General features: G+C 38.3%; 1 protein-coding gene across 1 annotated transcript in view; it reads right to left on the bottom strand.

Moving 5' to 3' along the window:
• Nucleotides 1-4924, bottom strand: part of eIF5B (eukaryotic translation initiation factor 5B) — a 49107-nt gene extending 44183 nt beyond the window's left edge. Inside the window, exons 1-2 of the mRNA XM_053790584.2 lie at nucleotides 4788-4924; nucleotides 776-983 (exon numbers count right to left, since the gene is read on the bottom strand). Coding sequence (XP_053646559.1) covers nucleotides 776-983; nucleotides 4788-4819 — 240 coding nt within the window. The 5' untranslated portion in view covers nucleotides 4820-4924. The remainder of the gene's footprint in view (nucleotides 1-775; nucleotides 984-4787) is intronic.
• Nucleotides 4925-18730: the final 13806 nt, after the last annotated feature.

Below are 18730 nucleotides of genomic sequence, written 5' to 3'. Positions count from 1 at the left end.
TACAATGCTTGCACTCTGAAGGAGTGAGGAGACTTGCAGTTCAGAGGGTCATTTGAACTGATGTAGGTGCACTTTCAACAGCAATAATATTATTTCATTTCAGTCCTAGGTAGTAGGTTAGTAGACAGCAACCACCCAGGAAGGTACTACCGTCCTGCCAAGTGAGTGTGAAACGGAAACTGTAATTGTTTTACATGATGGTAGGATTGCTGGTGCCTTTTTTCCGTCTCATAAACATGCAAGATTTCAGGTACGTCTTGCTACTTCTACTTACACTTAGGTCACACTACACATACATGTACAAGCATATATATATATACACACCTCTCTGGGTTTTCTTCTATTTTCTTACCAATTCTTGCTCTTCTTTATTTCCTTTTATCTCCATGGGGAAGTGGAAAAGAATTCTTCCTCCGTAAGCCATGCGTGTTGAAAGACGCAACTCAATTGCCAGGAGCAAGGGGCTAGTAACCCCCTCTCCTGTATAAATTACTAAATTTGTAAAGAAAACTTTTCATTTTTCTTTTCAGGTTACCGTGCCTCAGTGGGATACAGCGGGTGTGTTGAAAAAATATTAATTTCAGCATGATACAATGTTTATACAGAAATGGGTGGCAAGACTGAACGAGTGATGGTAAATGTATTTCCTCTTTTTTTTTTTTTGATGACCGTACTTCTGTGGGAGACTGCCGGTGTTAAAAGAAATTGACAAAAGCAAAAGCTCTGCTCCTACACCTACAAAAAAGTAATTACTGATATGTAGTTATTTATGTACCTTTTCCTTTCTCTTCTTCTCAACAGGAGGGACTGGCACCTCCTCCTTGTTCCCTCCCGTCTCCTCCAAGGTCATGTCTTCCAACTCCTTAGCAATATCATCCTCCCAATCTTCAGTTTTTTTCTTTGCCTTCTTGCCTTTCTTACCAGTCTCCTTGAGTGCAGAGTTTTCAGTATCCTCTACTATATCATCTTCCACATCCCCATTCCTGTAATAATATATTAATGGTCAAATATTGAACATGTAGGATCATATAGCACCTGGGAAAATAGGAAGCAATCACATATGATCTGAAGATGGGGAGGATTGATCCAGTTCCTTGGATAAAGTAAATGTTGAAAAATTCTTTGGATAAATGTTGAGAAATTCCTTGGATAAGGGAAATGGTGAAAAATTTAAGACTGATTAAATACTGATAAGAAACCATGAGCTAAGCCCTACTCTTAAGTATAATCATAACTGTTAAACCCACAAGGGTCGTACAGTGCTGTGTATACTGTATATCACTTAAAAACAGATACAATGGAAATAAGTCACTGATTTTTTGGGGGTTATTCTGGTGGGTAATTTACACTATGATAATTGTACTTATGTGTATCTGAACTGAATAAACTTATACATGTACATACTTACAACACAGCAATTAATAAATAAATGTTTTTATACTGTAGTCAGACATACACAAGAAACATTAAGATTTCTTAACCTAAGATATCATGACAACTTCTCAAAATGCTTGAATTCCATTACAAACCTTTTGTGATTTCTATTTTAGAAATATGTACATGACAGAATTAACTTAAAGATTGAGACACTTATGCAACATATGGGAATCTTTATTAAGGAAACGTTTTGCCACACAGTGGCTTCTTCAGTCCAATACAAAGCAGAGAGGGGTAAGGAGAGGAGGAGTTTGAGGTAATCAGTCCCTCAGTCTGGAACTGATGTGTTCAGTCCATCACTCTTGTAGAAAGTACAGCATATGGCCAGAGAAGTGGCTTATGTACTGTAGTCAGATAAGTGGAAGTAGGAGGCAGTGGGATCACAGTGGTACCATCCACTAGTGTAAGTAGGTCTTCGTCCAAAGGTTGGACTAGTATTTAAGAATTCCTTGTATTAAGTTCCCATGATGTTGCAGTGTCTGACAGATGTGATAAATGGTTTGAAAACCGACAAGTTGAAGATTGAGACGCCCCTCTCTACTTTGTATTGGACTGATGAAGCCACTGTGTGGGGAAACATTTCCTTAATAACGATTTTCATATGTTGCACAAGTGTCTCAGTCTTCAACTTTTCGGTTTTCAAACCATTTATCACACAGAATTAACTTAGGCTGCTCGAAATGTTCTGCATAACCAGGAACTTTCTTGATAAGACAATAGTTTGATCATTTACTTCAAACTTAAAACTGTTTCAGTTTCATTGTTTTAACCCTTAACCCGTAAACAGTCCAAACGTATATTTACGTTTTTTCAACATTTGAAAGTATGTAAAAAAAGTAGATCTTTTTGTTTTTCTACATTTGAAAATGTGTAAAAAAACTTTGATATACTTTTTTTTTGTTATATTTGAAAATATGTAAAAAAAACTTAGATCTACTTTTGTAGCACTACACATGTGAACGTAGATCTGCTTGGACCGTTTACGGGTTAAACTGTCCAAACGTAGATCTACATTCACTTGTGTAGCGCTCTGAACGTTTATCTACATTTTTTTTAACATTTGAAAGCACGTAAAATAAAACATAGATCTACACTCGGAGCGTTACGCGAGTGAACGTAGATCCGTGTTTGGACAGTTTAAATTGTGCTAAACTGTAATACTGTATTTTTTATATATCAAAACTGTAGTTATTTTCTATTGAACTACTAAAGTCACATAGCATGAAATAGTTGAATATTCAATTTTCTTGTATTCATTGCAACTCACCTAATGACCGTATGTAAAATTACTGCACTATAATTGCCTTATTAATCTTAAGTTAGTCTTAAGTTTGCCCAAAATGTTCTGCTTATAAAGGTGCTTTTGGCATGTTCACCAAATTATTATACTCCTTTGTACAAACATATATCATGCTAAAATGAACTAAAATGAACTTTGTAGTGGAAGGAAGGCGGGGTAGGGGTCGGCCTAGGAAAGGTTGGAGGGAGGGGGTAAAGGAGGTTTTGTGTGCGAGGGGCTTGGACTTCCAGCAGGCATGCGTGAGCGTGTTTGATAGGAGTGAATGGAGACAAATGGTTTTTAATACTTGACGTGCTGTTGGAGTGTGAGCAAAGTAACATTTATGAAGGGATTCAGGGAAACCGGCAGGCCGGACTTGAGTCCTGGAGATGGGAAGTACAGTGCCTGCACTCTGAAGGAGGGGTGTTAATGTTGCAGTTTAAAAACTGTAGTGTAAAGCACCCTTCTGGCAAGACAGTGATGGAGCGAATGATGGTGAAAGTTTTTCTTTTTCGGGCCACCCTGCCTTGGTGGACACCCTGCCTTGGTGGGCTGCCCTGCCTTGGTGGGCACCCTGCCTTGGTGGGCCACCCTGCCTTGGTGACCACCCTGCCTTGGTGGCCACCCTGCCTTGGTGACCACCCTGCCTTGGTGGGCCACCCTGCCTTGGTGGCCACCCTGCCTTGGTGGGCCACCCTGCCTTGGTGACCACCCTGCCTTGGTGGGCCACCCTGCCTTGGTGGGCCACCCTGCCTTGGTGGGCCACCCTGCCTTGGTGACCACCCTGCCTTGGTGGGCCACCCTGCCTTGGTGGGCCACCCTGCCTTGGTGACCACCCTGCCTTGGTGGGCCACCCTGCCTTGGTGGGCCACCCTGCCTTGGTGGGCCACCCTGCCTTGGTGACCACCCTGCCTTGGTGGGCCACCCTGCCTTGGTGGGCACCCTGCCTTGGTGGGCCACCCTGCCTTGGTGGGCCACCCTGCCTTGGTGACCACCCTGCCTTGGTGACCACCCTGCCTTGGTGGGCACCCTGCCTTGGTGGGCCACCCTGCCTTGGTGGGCCACCCTGCCTTGGTGACCACCCTGCCTTGGTGGGCACCCTGCCTTGGTGGCCACTTTATTTCCTTCGTAATTAACCGACATCTCCAATTTATTTATCTCCTTCATAGCTATGTTCCACAGTAGGTACCTTTATTATAGCAGTGACATACTGAGGAAATTACGAACATAACTAAATTCCACTAAGAGTTTAGTGTACCTATCTACATTTCTTATACCTAATTAATTCATGTCTAAGTGTCATATCCTACTTGGTAACCATGTTACACAGTAGGTACCTTTATTATAGCAGTAACATACTGAGGAAAATAGAAACGTAACTAATTTCCACTATGTTCAATATGCTCCTCTACTGGTCTATATTTCATCTTATACCTAATTAAGTCATGTCTAGGTCTTATGTTCCATCTGGCAACCATGTTCTGCAGTACCTTATTACAGAAGTAACATACTGAGGAAAATAGGAACTAATTTCCACTGGGTTTAATGTACCTATCTACTTAGTCTATATTCCCTCTTATACCTGACTCCGTCTCATGTACCTTCTTATCCACCTGGTAGCTAGGTACCACAGTACCTAATTACAGCATCATATTAACATAAGGGAAAACAGGATCAAAATATTTCCGGTGATTAATATTTTTCTCCTTTGCTCTTATCTCCCTCATTTAACCTCCGTCTCATGTACCTTCTTATCCACCTGGTAGCTAGGTACCACAGTACCTAATTACATCATAACATTAACATACGGAGGGAAAAAATAGGATCAAAATACGGCTAAAAATTTCCAATGGACATTTTTCTCCGTTGCTCCTATCTCCCTTATTTAACCTCCGCCTTATGTACCTCCTTGCAAATCCGGTCGCTACGTACCACAGTATGTACCTCAAAGCAGTAAAATAAGAAGGAAAATAGGAGCAACACCACGAATATAAAGTTACCAGTGATGACCAACGTGTTCCCTTCTTTCTCTCTTTATCTCGCCTTATTTCACCTTATTTATGGAACTTACGTCTCCGCCTTATGTCCCTTCTTCTTGCCCATCTTGTAGCTATGTTCCACAGCATGTACCTTCAATAAAAGTGTAACATATGGAGTAATATATGAGAGAGAGTGACGGCAGCGTCCGCACTCCTTCACTTACTTTCACTCACTAAATTTTCAACACTCGTATTTCTACTTTTATCTTATTATAACTAATTTTTTATTATTTATTTGATAGAAATTGTTAGTTTTAAATATTTTCTATAATAAAAATATTTATTTTTCAAATTATTAAAATTTATTAAATTTTAGATTTGCATTTCTATATTTATTTATATATAACTTTTTTGTTATATATTTATTTTCATGATGGAAAATATTATTTTAGAATATATTTGCATAATAAAAATTACTAATTTTACTCTTCAAATAAAAATTCACTAAATTTTACAGACTTGCATTTCTACCAATTTTTATTATATATTAATTTCTACCTAAATTAAATATTATTTTATAATATTTTATTTAATAGATATATTTAATTTTGATGTTAATATTAAAATTTGTCATAAAAACACAATATATATATATATATATATATATATATATATATATATATATATATATATATATATATATATATATATATATATATATATATATATATATATATATATATCAGAAGGAAAGTAGTAATAGTGCTGGTACAGTGCTAGTAGCAATATTGCTAGTAATATAGTGCTAGTAGCAATAGTAATAGTGCTAGTAGCACTATTGCTAGTAATATAGTGCTAGTAGTAATAGTGCTAGTAGCAATAGTAATAGTGCTAGTAGCAATAGTAATAGTGCTAGTAGTAATAGTAATAGTGCTAGTAGCAATAGTGCTAGTAGCAATAGTAATAGTGCTAGTAGTAATAGTGCTAGTAGCAATAGTAATAGTGCTAGTAGCAATAGTAATAGTGCTAGTAGCAATATTGCTAGTAATATAGTGCTAGTAGTAATAGTGCTAGTAGTAATAGTGCTAGTAGCAATAGTAATAGTGCTAGTAGCAATAGTAATAGTGCTATTAGCAATATTGCTAGTAATATAGTGCTAGTAGCAATAGTAATAGTGCTAGTAGCACTATTGCTAGTAATATAGTGCTAGTAGTAATAGTGCTAGTAGCAATAGTAATAGTGCTAGTAGCAATAGTAATAGTGCTAGTAGTAATAGTAATAGTGCTAGTAGCAATAGTGCTAGTAGCAATAGTAATAGTGCTAGTAGTAATAGTGCTAGTAGCAATAGTAATAGTGCTAGTAGCAATAGTAATAGTGCTAGTAGCAATATTGCTAGTAATATAGTGCTAGTAGTAATAGTGCTAGTAGTAATAGTGCTAGTAGCAATAGTAATAGTGCTAGTAGCAATAGTAATAGTGCTATTAGCAATATTGCTAGTAATATAGTGCTAGTAGCAATAGTAATAGTGCTAGTAGCAATATTGCTAGTAATATAGTGCTAGTAGTAATAGTGCTAGTAGCAATAGTAATAGTGCTAGTAGCAATATTGCTAGTAATATAGTGCTAGTAGTAATAGTGCTAGTAGCAATAGTAATAGTGCTAGTAGCAATAGTAATAGTGCTAGTAGTAATAGTGCTAGTAGCAATAGTAATAGTGCTAGTAGTAATAGTGCTAGTAGCAATAGTAATAGTGCTAGTAGCAATATTGCTAGTAATATAGTGCTAGTAGTAATAGTGCTAGTAGCAATAGTAATAGTGCTAGTAGCAATAGTAATAGTGCTAGTAGCAATAGTAATAGTGCTAGTAGCAATAGTAATAGTGCTAGTAGCAATAGTAATAGTGCTAGTAGCAATATTGCTAGTAATATAGTGCTAGTAGCAATAGTAATAGTGCTAGTAGTAATAGTGCTAGTAGTAATAGTGCTAGTAGAAATAGTAATAGTGCTAGTAGCAATATTGTTAGTAATATAGTGCTAGTAGTAATATTGCTAGCAGTAGTAACAGTGCTAGTAGCAATAGTGCTAGTAGTATAGTTATAGTAATAGTGCTAGTAGTGTATAGTAGTAATAGTGCTAGTAGTATAGTTATAGTAGTAATAGTGCTAGTAGTATGTAGTAGTAATAGTGCTAGTAGTGGTAACAGTGCTAGTAGTAATGGTTCTAGCAATAATAGTTCTAGTAGCAGTAGTAATAGTGCTACTAGTAATAGGGGTAATAGTGCTTTTAGTGGTAATAGTGCTAGTAGTGGTGGTAATAGTGGTAGTGCTGGTAGTGGTAATGCTAGTTGTAAGGGTAATAGTGCTAGTAGTGGTAGTGCTAGTGGTAATAGTGCTAATAGTGGTAACAGTGCTAGTAGTAGGGGTAGTGCTAGTAGTAATAGTGCTAGTAGTGGTGGTAATAGTGCTAGTAGTGGTAATAGTGCTAGTGGTAGTGCTAGTAGTGGTAATAGTGCTAGTAGTAGTGGTAATAGTGCTAGTGGTAATAGTGCTAATAGTAGGGGTAATAGTGCCAGTAGTAGGGGTAATGCTAGTAGGGGTAGTGCTAGTAGTAATAGTGCTAGTAGTGATGGTAATAGTGCTAGAAGTAATAGTGCTAGTAGTGGTAATAGTGCTAGTAGTGGTAATAGTGCTAGTAGTAGTGGTAATAGTGCTAGTGGTAATAGTGCTAGTAGTGGTAATAGTGCTAGTAGTGGTATTAGTGCTAGTAGTGATAAAAGTGCTAGTGGTAATAGTGCTAGTGGTGGTAATAGTGCTAGTGGTAATAGTGCTAGTAGTAGTGGTAATAGTGCTAGTAGTGGTAATAGTGCTAGTAGTGGTAATAGTGCTAGTGGTAATAGTGCTAGTAGTGGTAATAGTGCTAGTAGTAGTGCTAGTGGTAATAGTGCTAGTGGTAATAGTGCTAGTAGTGGTAATAGTGCTAGTGGTAATAGTGCTAGTAGTGGTAATAGTGCTAGTAGTGATAATAGTGCTAGTGGTAATAGTGCTAGTGGTAATAGTGCTAGTAGTGGTAATAGTGCTAGTAGTGATAATAGTGCTAGTAGTAATAGTGCTAGTGGTAATAGTGCTAGTGGTAATAGTGCTAGTAGTGATAATAGTGCTAGTGGTAATAGTGCCAGTGGTGGTAATAATGCTAGTGGTAATAGTGCTAGTAGTGGTAATAGTGCTAGTAGTGATAATAGTGCTAGTGGTAATAGTGCTAGTGGTGGTAATAGTGCTAGTAGTGGTAACAGTGCTAGTAGTGATAATAAAGCTAGTAGTAGAGGTAATAGTGCTAGTAGTGGTAATAGTGCTAGTAGTGGTAATAGTGCTAGTAGTGGTAATAGTGCTAGTAGTAGAGGTAATAGTGCTAGTAGTAGGGGTAATAGTGCTAGTAGTGGTAGTGCTGGTAGTAGTGGTAATAGTGCTAGTGGTAATAGTGCTAGTGGTAATAGTGCTAGTAGTGGTAATAGTGCTAGTGGTAATAGTGCTAGTAGTGGTAGTGCTAGTGGTAATAGTGCTAGTAGGGGTAATAGTGCTAGTAGTGGTGGTAATAGTGCTAGTAGTGGTGGTAATAGTGCTAGTAGTGGTAATAGTGCTAGTAGTGGTAATAGTGCTAGTTGTAGGGGTAATAGTGCTAGTAGTAGTGGTAATAGTGCTAGTTGTAGGGGTAATAGTGCTAGTAGTAGTGGTAATAGTGCTAGTATGGGTAATAGTGCTAGTAGTAGGGGTAATAGTGCTAGTAGTGGTAATAGTGCTAGTGGTAATAGTGCTAGTAGTAGGGGTAATAGTGCTAGTAGTGGTAATAGTGATAGTAGGAGTAATAGTGCTAGTAGTAGTGGTAATAGTGCTAGTAGTGGTAATAGTGCTAGTAGTAGTGGTAATAGTGCTAGTAGTAGTGGTAATAGTGCTAGTAGTAGGGGTAATAGTGCTAGTAGTAGTGGTAATAGTGCTAGTAGTAGTGGTAATAGTGCTAGTAGTAGTGGTAATAGTGGTAGTGGTAATAGTGGTAGTGGTAATAGTGGTAGTGGTAATAGTGGTAGTGGTAATAGTGCTAGTAGTGGTAATAGTGCTAGTGGTAATAGTGCTAGTAGTAGGGGTAATAGTGCTAGTGGTAATAGTGCTAGTAGTAGTGATAATAGTGCTAGTAGTAGGGGTAATAGTGCTAGTAGGGGTAATAGTGCTAGTAGTGGTAATAGTGCTAGTAGTAGTGGTAATAGTGCTAGTAGTAGGGGTTATAGTGCTAGTAGTAGTGGTAATAGTGCTAGTAGTAGGGGTTATAGTGCTAGTAGTAGTGGTAATAGTGCTAGTAGTAGGGGTAATAGTGCTAGTAGTAGTGGTAGTAGTAGTGGTAATAGTGCTAGTAGTGGTAATAGTGCTAGTGGTAATAGTGCTAGTAGTAGGGGTAATAGTGCTAGTAGTGGTAATAGTGCTAGTAGTAGGGGTAATAGTGCTAGTAGTAGTGGTAATAGTGCTAGTGGTAATAGTGCTAGTAGTAGGGGTAATAGTGCTAGTAGTAGTGGTAATAGTGCTAGTGGTAATAGTGCTAGTAGTAGTGGTAATAGTGCTAGTAGTAGGGGTAATAGTGCTAGTAGTAGTGGTAATAGTGCTAGTAGTAGTGGTAATAGTGCTAGTAGTAGGGGTAATAGTGCTAGTAGTAGTGGTAATAGTGCTAGTGGTAATAGTGCTAGTAGTAGGGGTAATAGTGCTAGTAGTGGTAATAGTGCTATTAGTATTCCTGGAGAGTGTTCCAGGGGTCAGCTCTCATACATCTCTTTGCTTCCATGGATAATAATCATCATCTCCGCAGACTCCTCAACACACCACTCACCTTTTTCCCCTCATCAGTTCTATGGTTTACCTCATTTTTCATAGACCATCTGCTGATAAGTTCACTCCCAGATATCTGAACATAGACCATCTGCTGATAAGTTCACTCCCAGATATCTGAACATAGACCATCTGCTGATAAGTTCACTCCCAGATATCTGAACATAGACCATCTGCTGATAAGTTCACTCCCAGATATCTGAACATAGACCATCTGCTGATAAGTTCACTCCCAGATATCTGAACATAGACCATCTGCTGATAAGTTCACTCCCAGATATCTGAACATAGACCATCTGCTGATAAGTTCACTCCCAGATATCTGAACATAGACCATCTGCTGATAAGTTCACTCCCAGATATCTGAACATAGACCATCTGCTGATAAGTTCACTCCCAGATATCTGAACATAGACCATCTGCTGATAAGTTCACTCCCAGATATCTGAACATAGACCATCTGCTGATAAGTTCACTCCCAGATATCTGAACATAGACCATCTGCTGATAAGTTCACTCCCAGATATCTGAACATAGACCATCTGCCAGTAAGTTCACTCCCAGATATCTGAACACATTCACTTCCTTTACTCTTGTCATTATATGTATCACCATATATACAGCATAAAAATTTGTTGTAACTATGGCCATAATTTTTTAAGGGGTGGACCAGTAAGCCAGTGGAAGGCCTCAGTCAGATGACCAAAAGCTCCAACAGCGAGTCATCATCTAAGATAAGCGTCAGGAAACACTTGTCCTGTTTCCTGACGAACCTTACCTAACCTAACCATATATACCCTGGAAATACTCACTAGTACAACACACATACCTGTGTAGAAGAATATATTTGTGCAACATTTGCACAAGTATCTCATGTTGCACAAGTATCTCATGTTGCACAAGTATCTCATGTTGCACAAGTATCTCATGTTGCACAAGTATCTCATGTTGCACAAGTATCTCATGTTGCACAAGTATCTCATGTTGCACAAGTATCTCATGTTGCACAAGTATCTCATGTTGCACGAGTATCTCATGTTGCACAAGTATCTCATGTTGCACAAGTATCTCATGTTGCACAAGTATCTCATGTTGCACAAGTATCTCATGTTGCACAAGTATCTCATGTTGCACAAGTATCTCATGTTGCACGAGTATCTCATGTTGCACAAGTATCTCATGTTGCACAAGTATCTCATGTTGCACAAGTATCTCATGTTGCACAAGTATCTCATGTTGCACAAGTATCTCATGTTGCACGAGTATCTCATGTTGCACAAGTATCTCATGTTGCACAAGTATCTCATGTTGCACAAGTATCTCATGTTGCACGAGTATCTCATGTTGCACAAGTATCTCATGTTGCACAAGTATTTCATGTTGCACAAGTATCTCATGTTGCACAAGTATCTCATGTTGCACAAGTATCTCATGTTGCACGAGTATCTCATGTTGCACAAGTATCTCATGTTGCACAAGTATCTCATGTTGCACAAGTATCTCATGTTGCACAAGTATCTCATGTTGCACAAGTATCTCATGTTGCACAAGTATCTCATGTTGCACAAGTATCTCATTCGTGTATATTTATTTTTTTTATTTTTGGTGGAAATATTTTGCCAGCTAGTGGCTTTCTCAGTCCAATACAAAGAAGAACAATGGAAGATGAGGAGTTTAAGGTAATCAGTCGGTCAGCCTGGAGGTGATGTGCTCAGTCCATCACATCACATGTTCAGTATATAAGAGTGTGTCCTGTAATGTATAATCAGCAGACTGAAAATTTAACATTTTTCATTGAGGGTTAAAAAAAACTCAATACTATTATATAACAGCTTTATATTAAGCATAATATAAACCCATTCTATATATCAAAAACTGCATCCAGACTAGATTACATTTCATCTCATTACAACACAAATTACACATCAACACCTCGTAGACTTTCAAAACAAAAGCAATAAGTTAAGGCTATTACAAAAACCTTGGCAGGCAACATATCGAGCAGTCAGCTCTCTTATAAAGCTATGCTATATTAGGTAGTGCATTTTTTGTATAAATGCAGTTGAAAAAGTGCCTCCAAAATTATATAGCATGTATACTATGAATGCCTTTTCAAGTGCTATTCAATTTTGGCTGAAAACTTTCAGTTGTATTTACAAAAAAAACTCATATAGAGAAGCTTCTTAAAAGAGTTAATTGCATTATAAAAACCTTGGCAGGTTACATATTAATCACATTATTATTATTATTGTTAGTATTATACATATACTATGGGGAAGTCGTAAACCCATAGTCGTTGTGCAACATTTGGGATACTGGAGGCAATTGGATTTGATCCTAAAGGAGAAACAGGTTCATTCTTTGGATCAGGAATCCATCACTAGCATCAAGGTGGCACCTTAAAGGGACATATTAACCATAAACCTACCCACTTAATGGCACTTAATTAGGGGCTTCTATATGTCACTTTAGGCTCATGTAAACTACTTAATATTTTGATATTTTCACTTGAGTACAATAGTACAGGAGGGCTCCGCTTTACAGCACTTCACTTGACGGAGTTTCGCTAATGCAGCGGTTTTCAATTATAGCCATTTTTCATTTATTCAGACTTCCTTATGATAAATATATTCATCACTCACTGTAAGTTAATAGTGAAAATATTTTAAGGTAAGTAATGTGTGCACTGTACAGTGGAACCTCAAAAATCGAACTGCTCCCAACACGACCAATTATGTAAGTGTATTTTTGTAAGTGCTTTTATAAGTGTATTTTTGAGGGTCTGAAATGGACTAATCTAATTTACATTATTCCTGATGGGAATAAATTCATTCGGTAAAGGCACTTGAACAGCCTTCTGGACTGAAGAAAGTTCGATATTTGAGGTTCCACTGTACAGTGGACCCCCGTAAACGATCACCTCCGAATGCGACCAATTATATAAGTGTATTTATGTAAGTGTGTTTGTACGTGTATGTTTGGGGGTCTGAAATGGACTAATCTACTTCACAATATTCCTTATGGGAACAAATTCGGTCAGTACTGGCACCTGAACATACTTCTGGATTGAAAAAATATCGTTAACCGGGGGTCCACTGTATATGCATTTTTTAAGCCTAGCTTTATTGTTCACTTAATATATGATAGTGTAAACATGTTATTGGGTTTTTATATGCATCTGAAAGTGCTGCATAAGCAGAGCCCTCCTGTACAGCAGTAGCCCAGAACCTAATCTGCTGTATAAGCAGGGCCTTCCTGTACAGTAGCAGCCCAGAACCTAATCTGCTGCATAAGCAGGGCCTTCCTGTACAGTAGCAGCCCAGAACCTAATCTGCTGCATAAGCAGGGCCTTCCTGTACAGTAGCAGCCCAGAACCTAATCTGCTGTATAAGCAGGGCCTTCCTGTACAGTAGCAGCCCAGAACCTAATCTGCTGCATAAGCAGGGCCCTCCTGTACAGCAATAGCCCAGAACCTAATCTGCTGCACAAGCAGGGCCCTCCTGTACAGCAGTAGCCTAGAACCTAATCTGCTGTATAAGCAGATTAGGTTCTGCAGATTAGTGCAATGTTTCACAAACAAGTGGGCTTTATCAAGTATGATTTTATTAATAAAAATATAACTTTTAATATATGTAAATGATTTTTCACGGTCATCGCCCCTTGTTTCCTGGTCTCGCACCATGCCTCATAAATTTGAAAAGAAAAATTACAAGAATGAGGTTGAAAGTATCAAGAATGATATGGGAAAGTAAAGTGTATAATACATGTAAGTACCGTTCAAAAGATTTATTTGTAGATGAATGGTTCAGAGAACCGACATGTTGATAAATTAGACACATGTGCAACTCTTGGGTATCTTTATTGAGGAAACGTTTCGCCACACAGTGGCTTCATCAGTCCATACGAAGGAGAATCTTGAAGAACAGGAGGAGAATGAGGTAATCAGTCCCTCAACCTTGAGTCGATGTGGTCAGTCCATCAATCAAGATTGATGGACTGACCACATCGACTCAAGGTTGAGGGACTGATTACCTCATTCTCCTCCTGTTCTTCAAGTTTCTCCTACGTATGGACTGATGAAGCCACTGTGTGGCGAAACGTTTCCTCAATAAAGATACCCAAGAGTTGCACATGTGTCTAATTTATCAGATTTATTTGTCAAATTAAATGTTCATGAGACAGAAAGAAAAGATCAACAATCCATGCAGTGTGTGAAAAGTTTAACGGGTTTCTGTTGCACACTGGTATAACAGATGGTAGTACCTCCCTGGATGGTTGTTGTTTACTAACCTCCTACCTATGTTACACACTGGTATGACATATGGTAGTACCTCCCTGGATGGTTGTTGTCTACCAACTTACTACCTATTTTTCACTCATGACAGGAGGGTAGTACCTCCCTGGATAGTTGCTGTCTACCAACCTACTACCTATGTTTCTCACTAATATGACAGGAGGGTAGTACCTCCCTGGATAGTTGCTGTCTACCAACCTACTACCTGTTTCACACTGGTATTACAGGAGGGTAGTACCTCAGTGGATGGTTGCTATCTACCAACCTACTACCTATGTTTCTCACTAATATGACAGGAGGGTAGTACCTCCCTGGATAGTTGCTGTCTAACAACCTACTACCTGTTTCACACTGGTATTACAGGAGGGTAGTACCTCAGTGGATGGTTGCTATCTACCAACCTACTACCTATTTTTCTCACTCATATGACAGGAGGGTAGTACCTCCCTGGATAGTTGCTGTCTAACAACCTACTACCCATGTTCCACACTATGACAGGAAGACAGTACTTCTCTTCATTGTTGCTTTCTACTAACCTATCTGTTGATATTAAATGCAAAAAAAAAAAATCATTTAACATTATGCATCTCAAGTTGCAGATCTAACTCCCATTCAATAAGAAACATGACATTTTTTATTATTTTATTTTATTAATACATTGGCCGTCTCCCACCAAGGCAGGGTGGCCCGAAAAAGAAAAACTTTCATCATCATTCACTCCATCACCGTCTTGCCAGAGGCATGCTTACACTACATTTATGTAGTGTAGGTTTAGTCTGCCTGAAATGCCTTGGCATGACAGTGGCTTTCCTTGCACTTGCAAATCAATATTGAAATTACACATTGTAATCTATTCATGGAAATAGTCTCCTTATAACATGTAAGTCACACACTGTAAATTGTGCAAAGAAATAAAAATTTGAATTTGAATAAAACTGGAACATTAACACCCGTCCTTCAGAGTGCAGGCACTGTACTTCCCATCTCCAGGACTCAAGTCCGGCCTGCCGGTTTCCCTGAACCCCTTCATAAATGTTACTTTGCTCACACTCCAACAGCATGTCAAGTCCTAAAAACCATTTGTTTCCATTCGCTCCTATCTAACACACTCACACATGCTTGCTGGAAGTCCAAGCCCCTCGCACACAAAACCTCATTTATCCCCTCCCTCCAACCTTTCCTAGGCCAACCCCTACCCCACCTTCCCTCCACTACTGATTTATACACTCCTGAAGTCATTTTATTTCCTTCCACCCTTCCTACATGTCCGAACCACCTCAACAACCCCTCCTCAGCCCTCTAGATAATAGTTTTGGTAATCCCGCACCTCCTCCTAATTTCCAAACTACGAATTCCCTGCATTACATTCACACCACACATTGCTCTCAAATATGACATCTCCAGTGCCTCCAGCCTTCTCCTTGTTGCAACATTTACCACCCATGTTTCACACCCATATAAGAGCGTTGGTATAACTATACTCTCTTACATTCCCTTCTTTACTTCCATGGACAAAGTTCTTTGTCTCCACAGATTCCTAAGTGCTCCACTTACCTTTTTCCCCTCATTTTCTCTCTCTCTCTCAAAAAAAAAAAAAAAAAAAAAATGATTGCAATATCATCATTCATTTCACAAGACTAACAACTATTGGGCAGTGAGTAATACTGAACAGGTCTCAAAATATGTTTTGAAGCATATCAAATGTAGGTACCATCTCTGCACTGATCACATGCTATGCAACCAAGCATCAGAACTACTGTATTGTGTGGCATATAAAGCACATGATCATGTAAGACGATGTTTCCAAGCAGTTGTAACGTAATGTTAGTAAACAACTGCTAAAGTGTAACACAAAGCCTACCCATGACCCTGACCTTGAGCAAATAAGATGAAGGCTGATTTTTCAAGTCTTTTTGTGGGGGGGAAAAAAAAAAAGCATGTTTTATATGGCGGAAAATACAATAATATTGCGTTCTTTTGTTAGAACCCCACACCACATTGACCACTGGTAGCATGTAATACAACCATGTGACAGGTACCCCATATTACATTGGAACCATTTAATACAACCTGGTGACAGGTACCCAACACTACAATAGTACCATGTAATACAACTATGTGCCAGGTACCCCCACACTTCATTGATCAATAGTAATAGATCTACAATAATCCCTAGTTAGTACCCTACACCACATTGATCACTGCTAACATGTAATACAACTGTGTAACAGGTACCCCATACTACACTGATCACTGGTAACAGATCTAATATTGTATACTTTCGTTAGTACCCCACACCACACTGATCGCTGGTAACGAGTAATATACCCAGTAACTACATAACAGGCCTAAGGTCATCTGTGTTAGTCCACAAACCATACTGATCAGAGGCCTACAGTATGTACAATACAAATTACAGTAGATAGTGTTGAAACTCATATTAGGGTGAGAGGTACAGTATTATTCACCAAAAACATGTACTGAACAGAGAAACTTTATGACAACTTTTTGGTCCATGATGGACCATTGATAAGTTGACTTGATAGTGGTCTATTCTGGACCACTGATATGTAAGTTGACTTGACAGTGGTCCAGCATGGACTAAAAGGTCATCATAAAGTTTCTCTCCCAACTGCAGGTCTTCAGTGAATTGTTCCACCTACTGTGACTTATTTCTGTACAATATTAATTGTTCCATGTACTGTGACTTTTATTTTTTGCCTCGGTGGGAGACGGCTGACTTGTTGAAAAAAAAAAAATAATTGTTCCACCTACTGTGACTTATTTCTGTACAATATTAATTGTTCCACGTACTGTGACTTTTATTTTTTGCCTCGGTGGGAGACGGCTGACTTGTTGAAAAAAAAAAATAATTGTTCCACCTACTGTGACTTTTATTCTGTACAATACTATGATAATTAAGCATTTTACAGAGGTTATACAGCACTTGGGAAATGGGATGCAATGGGATTTGATCTGAGGATGGAGCAGGAAGCACTTAAATCCTTGGATCAAGAGCCCTTCACTAGCATCACAGTATCTCCCATGAAGGCCCTAAATCCAGAAACAAAGCAATATTTTCAAGGGAGACTGCAATAACACTAACTCCTAATGAAAAGACATGTTATATTTGCAACATTCTGCAACCATACAAAAATGTTTTATGCTAAAAAATATTAACTTTTTATTTATCCTAAAATTTCAGATCATCTTAAATGTTTATTATTTTTTTAACTAAACTGTAAAATATTATGACAATTTTCAGTTATGTGATTCACAATATAATTTACTGAAATGATTATAATTACCAACAGCATATTTTCAAAAACGTTACTAATGTACCATGCTAAATTAGTCTTCTGTATAGACCAATACAGTGGACCCCCGGTTTACGATATTATTTCATTCCAGAAGTATGTTCAGGTGCCAGTACTGAACGAATTTGTTCCCATAAGGAATACAGTGGACCCCCGCATAACGATTACCTCTGAATGCGACCAATTATGTAAGTGTATTTATGTAAGTGCGTTTGTACGTGTATGTTTGGGGGTCTGAAATGGACTAATCTACTTCACAATATTTCTTATGGGAACAAATTCGGTCAGTACTGGCACCTGAACATACTTCTGGAGTGAAAAAATATCGTTAACCAGGGGTCCACTGTATTATGAATTAGATTAGTCCATTTCAGACCCCCAAACATACACGTACAAATGCACTTACATAAATACACTTACATAATTGGTCACATTGGGAGGTGATCGTAAACCGGGGGTCCGCTGTATTTGTATTTTCTAAAATAATTCTAATAACTTGAACACTGAAATTTACAAGAACCAAGTACAGTAAATCTTTTCTTCATGGGGAAGTGGAACAGAATTCTTTCTCTGTAAGTCATGCGTGTCTTAAGAGGCGACTAAAATGCCGGAAGCAAGAGGCTAGTAACCCCGATGGCTGACTTGTTAAAAAAAAAAAAAAAAAAAATTACCAAATTTAAAAAGGAAAAATTTTCGTTTTTCTTTTTGGGTCACCCTGCCTCGGCGGGATACAGCTGGTTTGTTGAAAAAAAAAAGTAAATCTTTGATTTAACAGACTTTAGAAATGTAGGGCAAAATCGGCTGTGCCTAACAATATTTTATCACACATAAACAACATTTTGTATACCGCAGAAAAGAAATAAATTTGTATTGTATTGTGTTACTGTCATAATCACGACATAACAACACTCTCTCCATTCACTGCATTCCCCATTACTGCTTATCCATTAAATTAAGGGCTCATTGTACTGAATCAGCAAAATCGGACCTTCCAAATACACGTCAAAGAGCATACTTTACACTACACAGAAGATCATTTATTATCTGACATCTTTGGAGATGAGGTTGTACCTAACCACAAGATGAGGGTGTACCTAACCACAAGATGAGGGTGTACCTAACCACAAGATGAGGGTGTACCTAACCACAAGATGAGGGTGTACCTAACCACAAGAGGTTTAAGTTGTAGAAAGTCTGGAAAACAATCACCTGAAGCTTGCAACATCAGACATGGTAAACAATGAGTGCAAAGTCTGGAAAATGATCACATAAGGCATGCAACACCAGACATGGTAAATAATGTGTGTCAGCAATGTATGATCACATCAATGTCTATGGTCACTTTCTTTTGCACATTCCTTTTCCCTGGCATTATCATTTTAGATTCAGAATTGAAGAAAATCACCGTATAATGCTGGATGTAGAACAATTGGCCGTTGAATAATAGATGATCTACCGTATTAACCCTAATCTATGGTGAACCCCATTCAGAACTCAGATTATATTCAGCTACACAAGTCAGCGCTGAATTTCAATCAATGCATATTAATACAGCCTCTCCTC

This window comes from Cherax quadricarinatus, chromosome 92 (genome assembly GCF_038502225.1).
Source record: "Cherax quadricarinatus isolate ZL_2023a chromosome 92, ASM3850222v1, whole genome shotgun sequence".
In the NCBI taxonomy this organism is placed as follows: Eukaryota; Metazoa; Arthropoda; class Malacostraca; order Decapoda; family Parastacidae; genus Cherax; species Cherax quadricarinatus.
The sequence above is the reverse complement of the archived record's forward strand: the minus strand, read 5'-3'. Positions and strand labels throughout refer to the sequence as shown.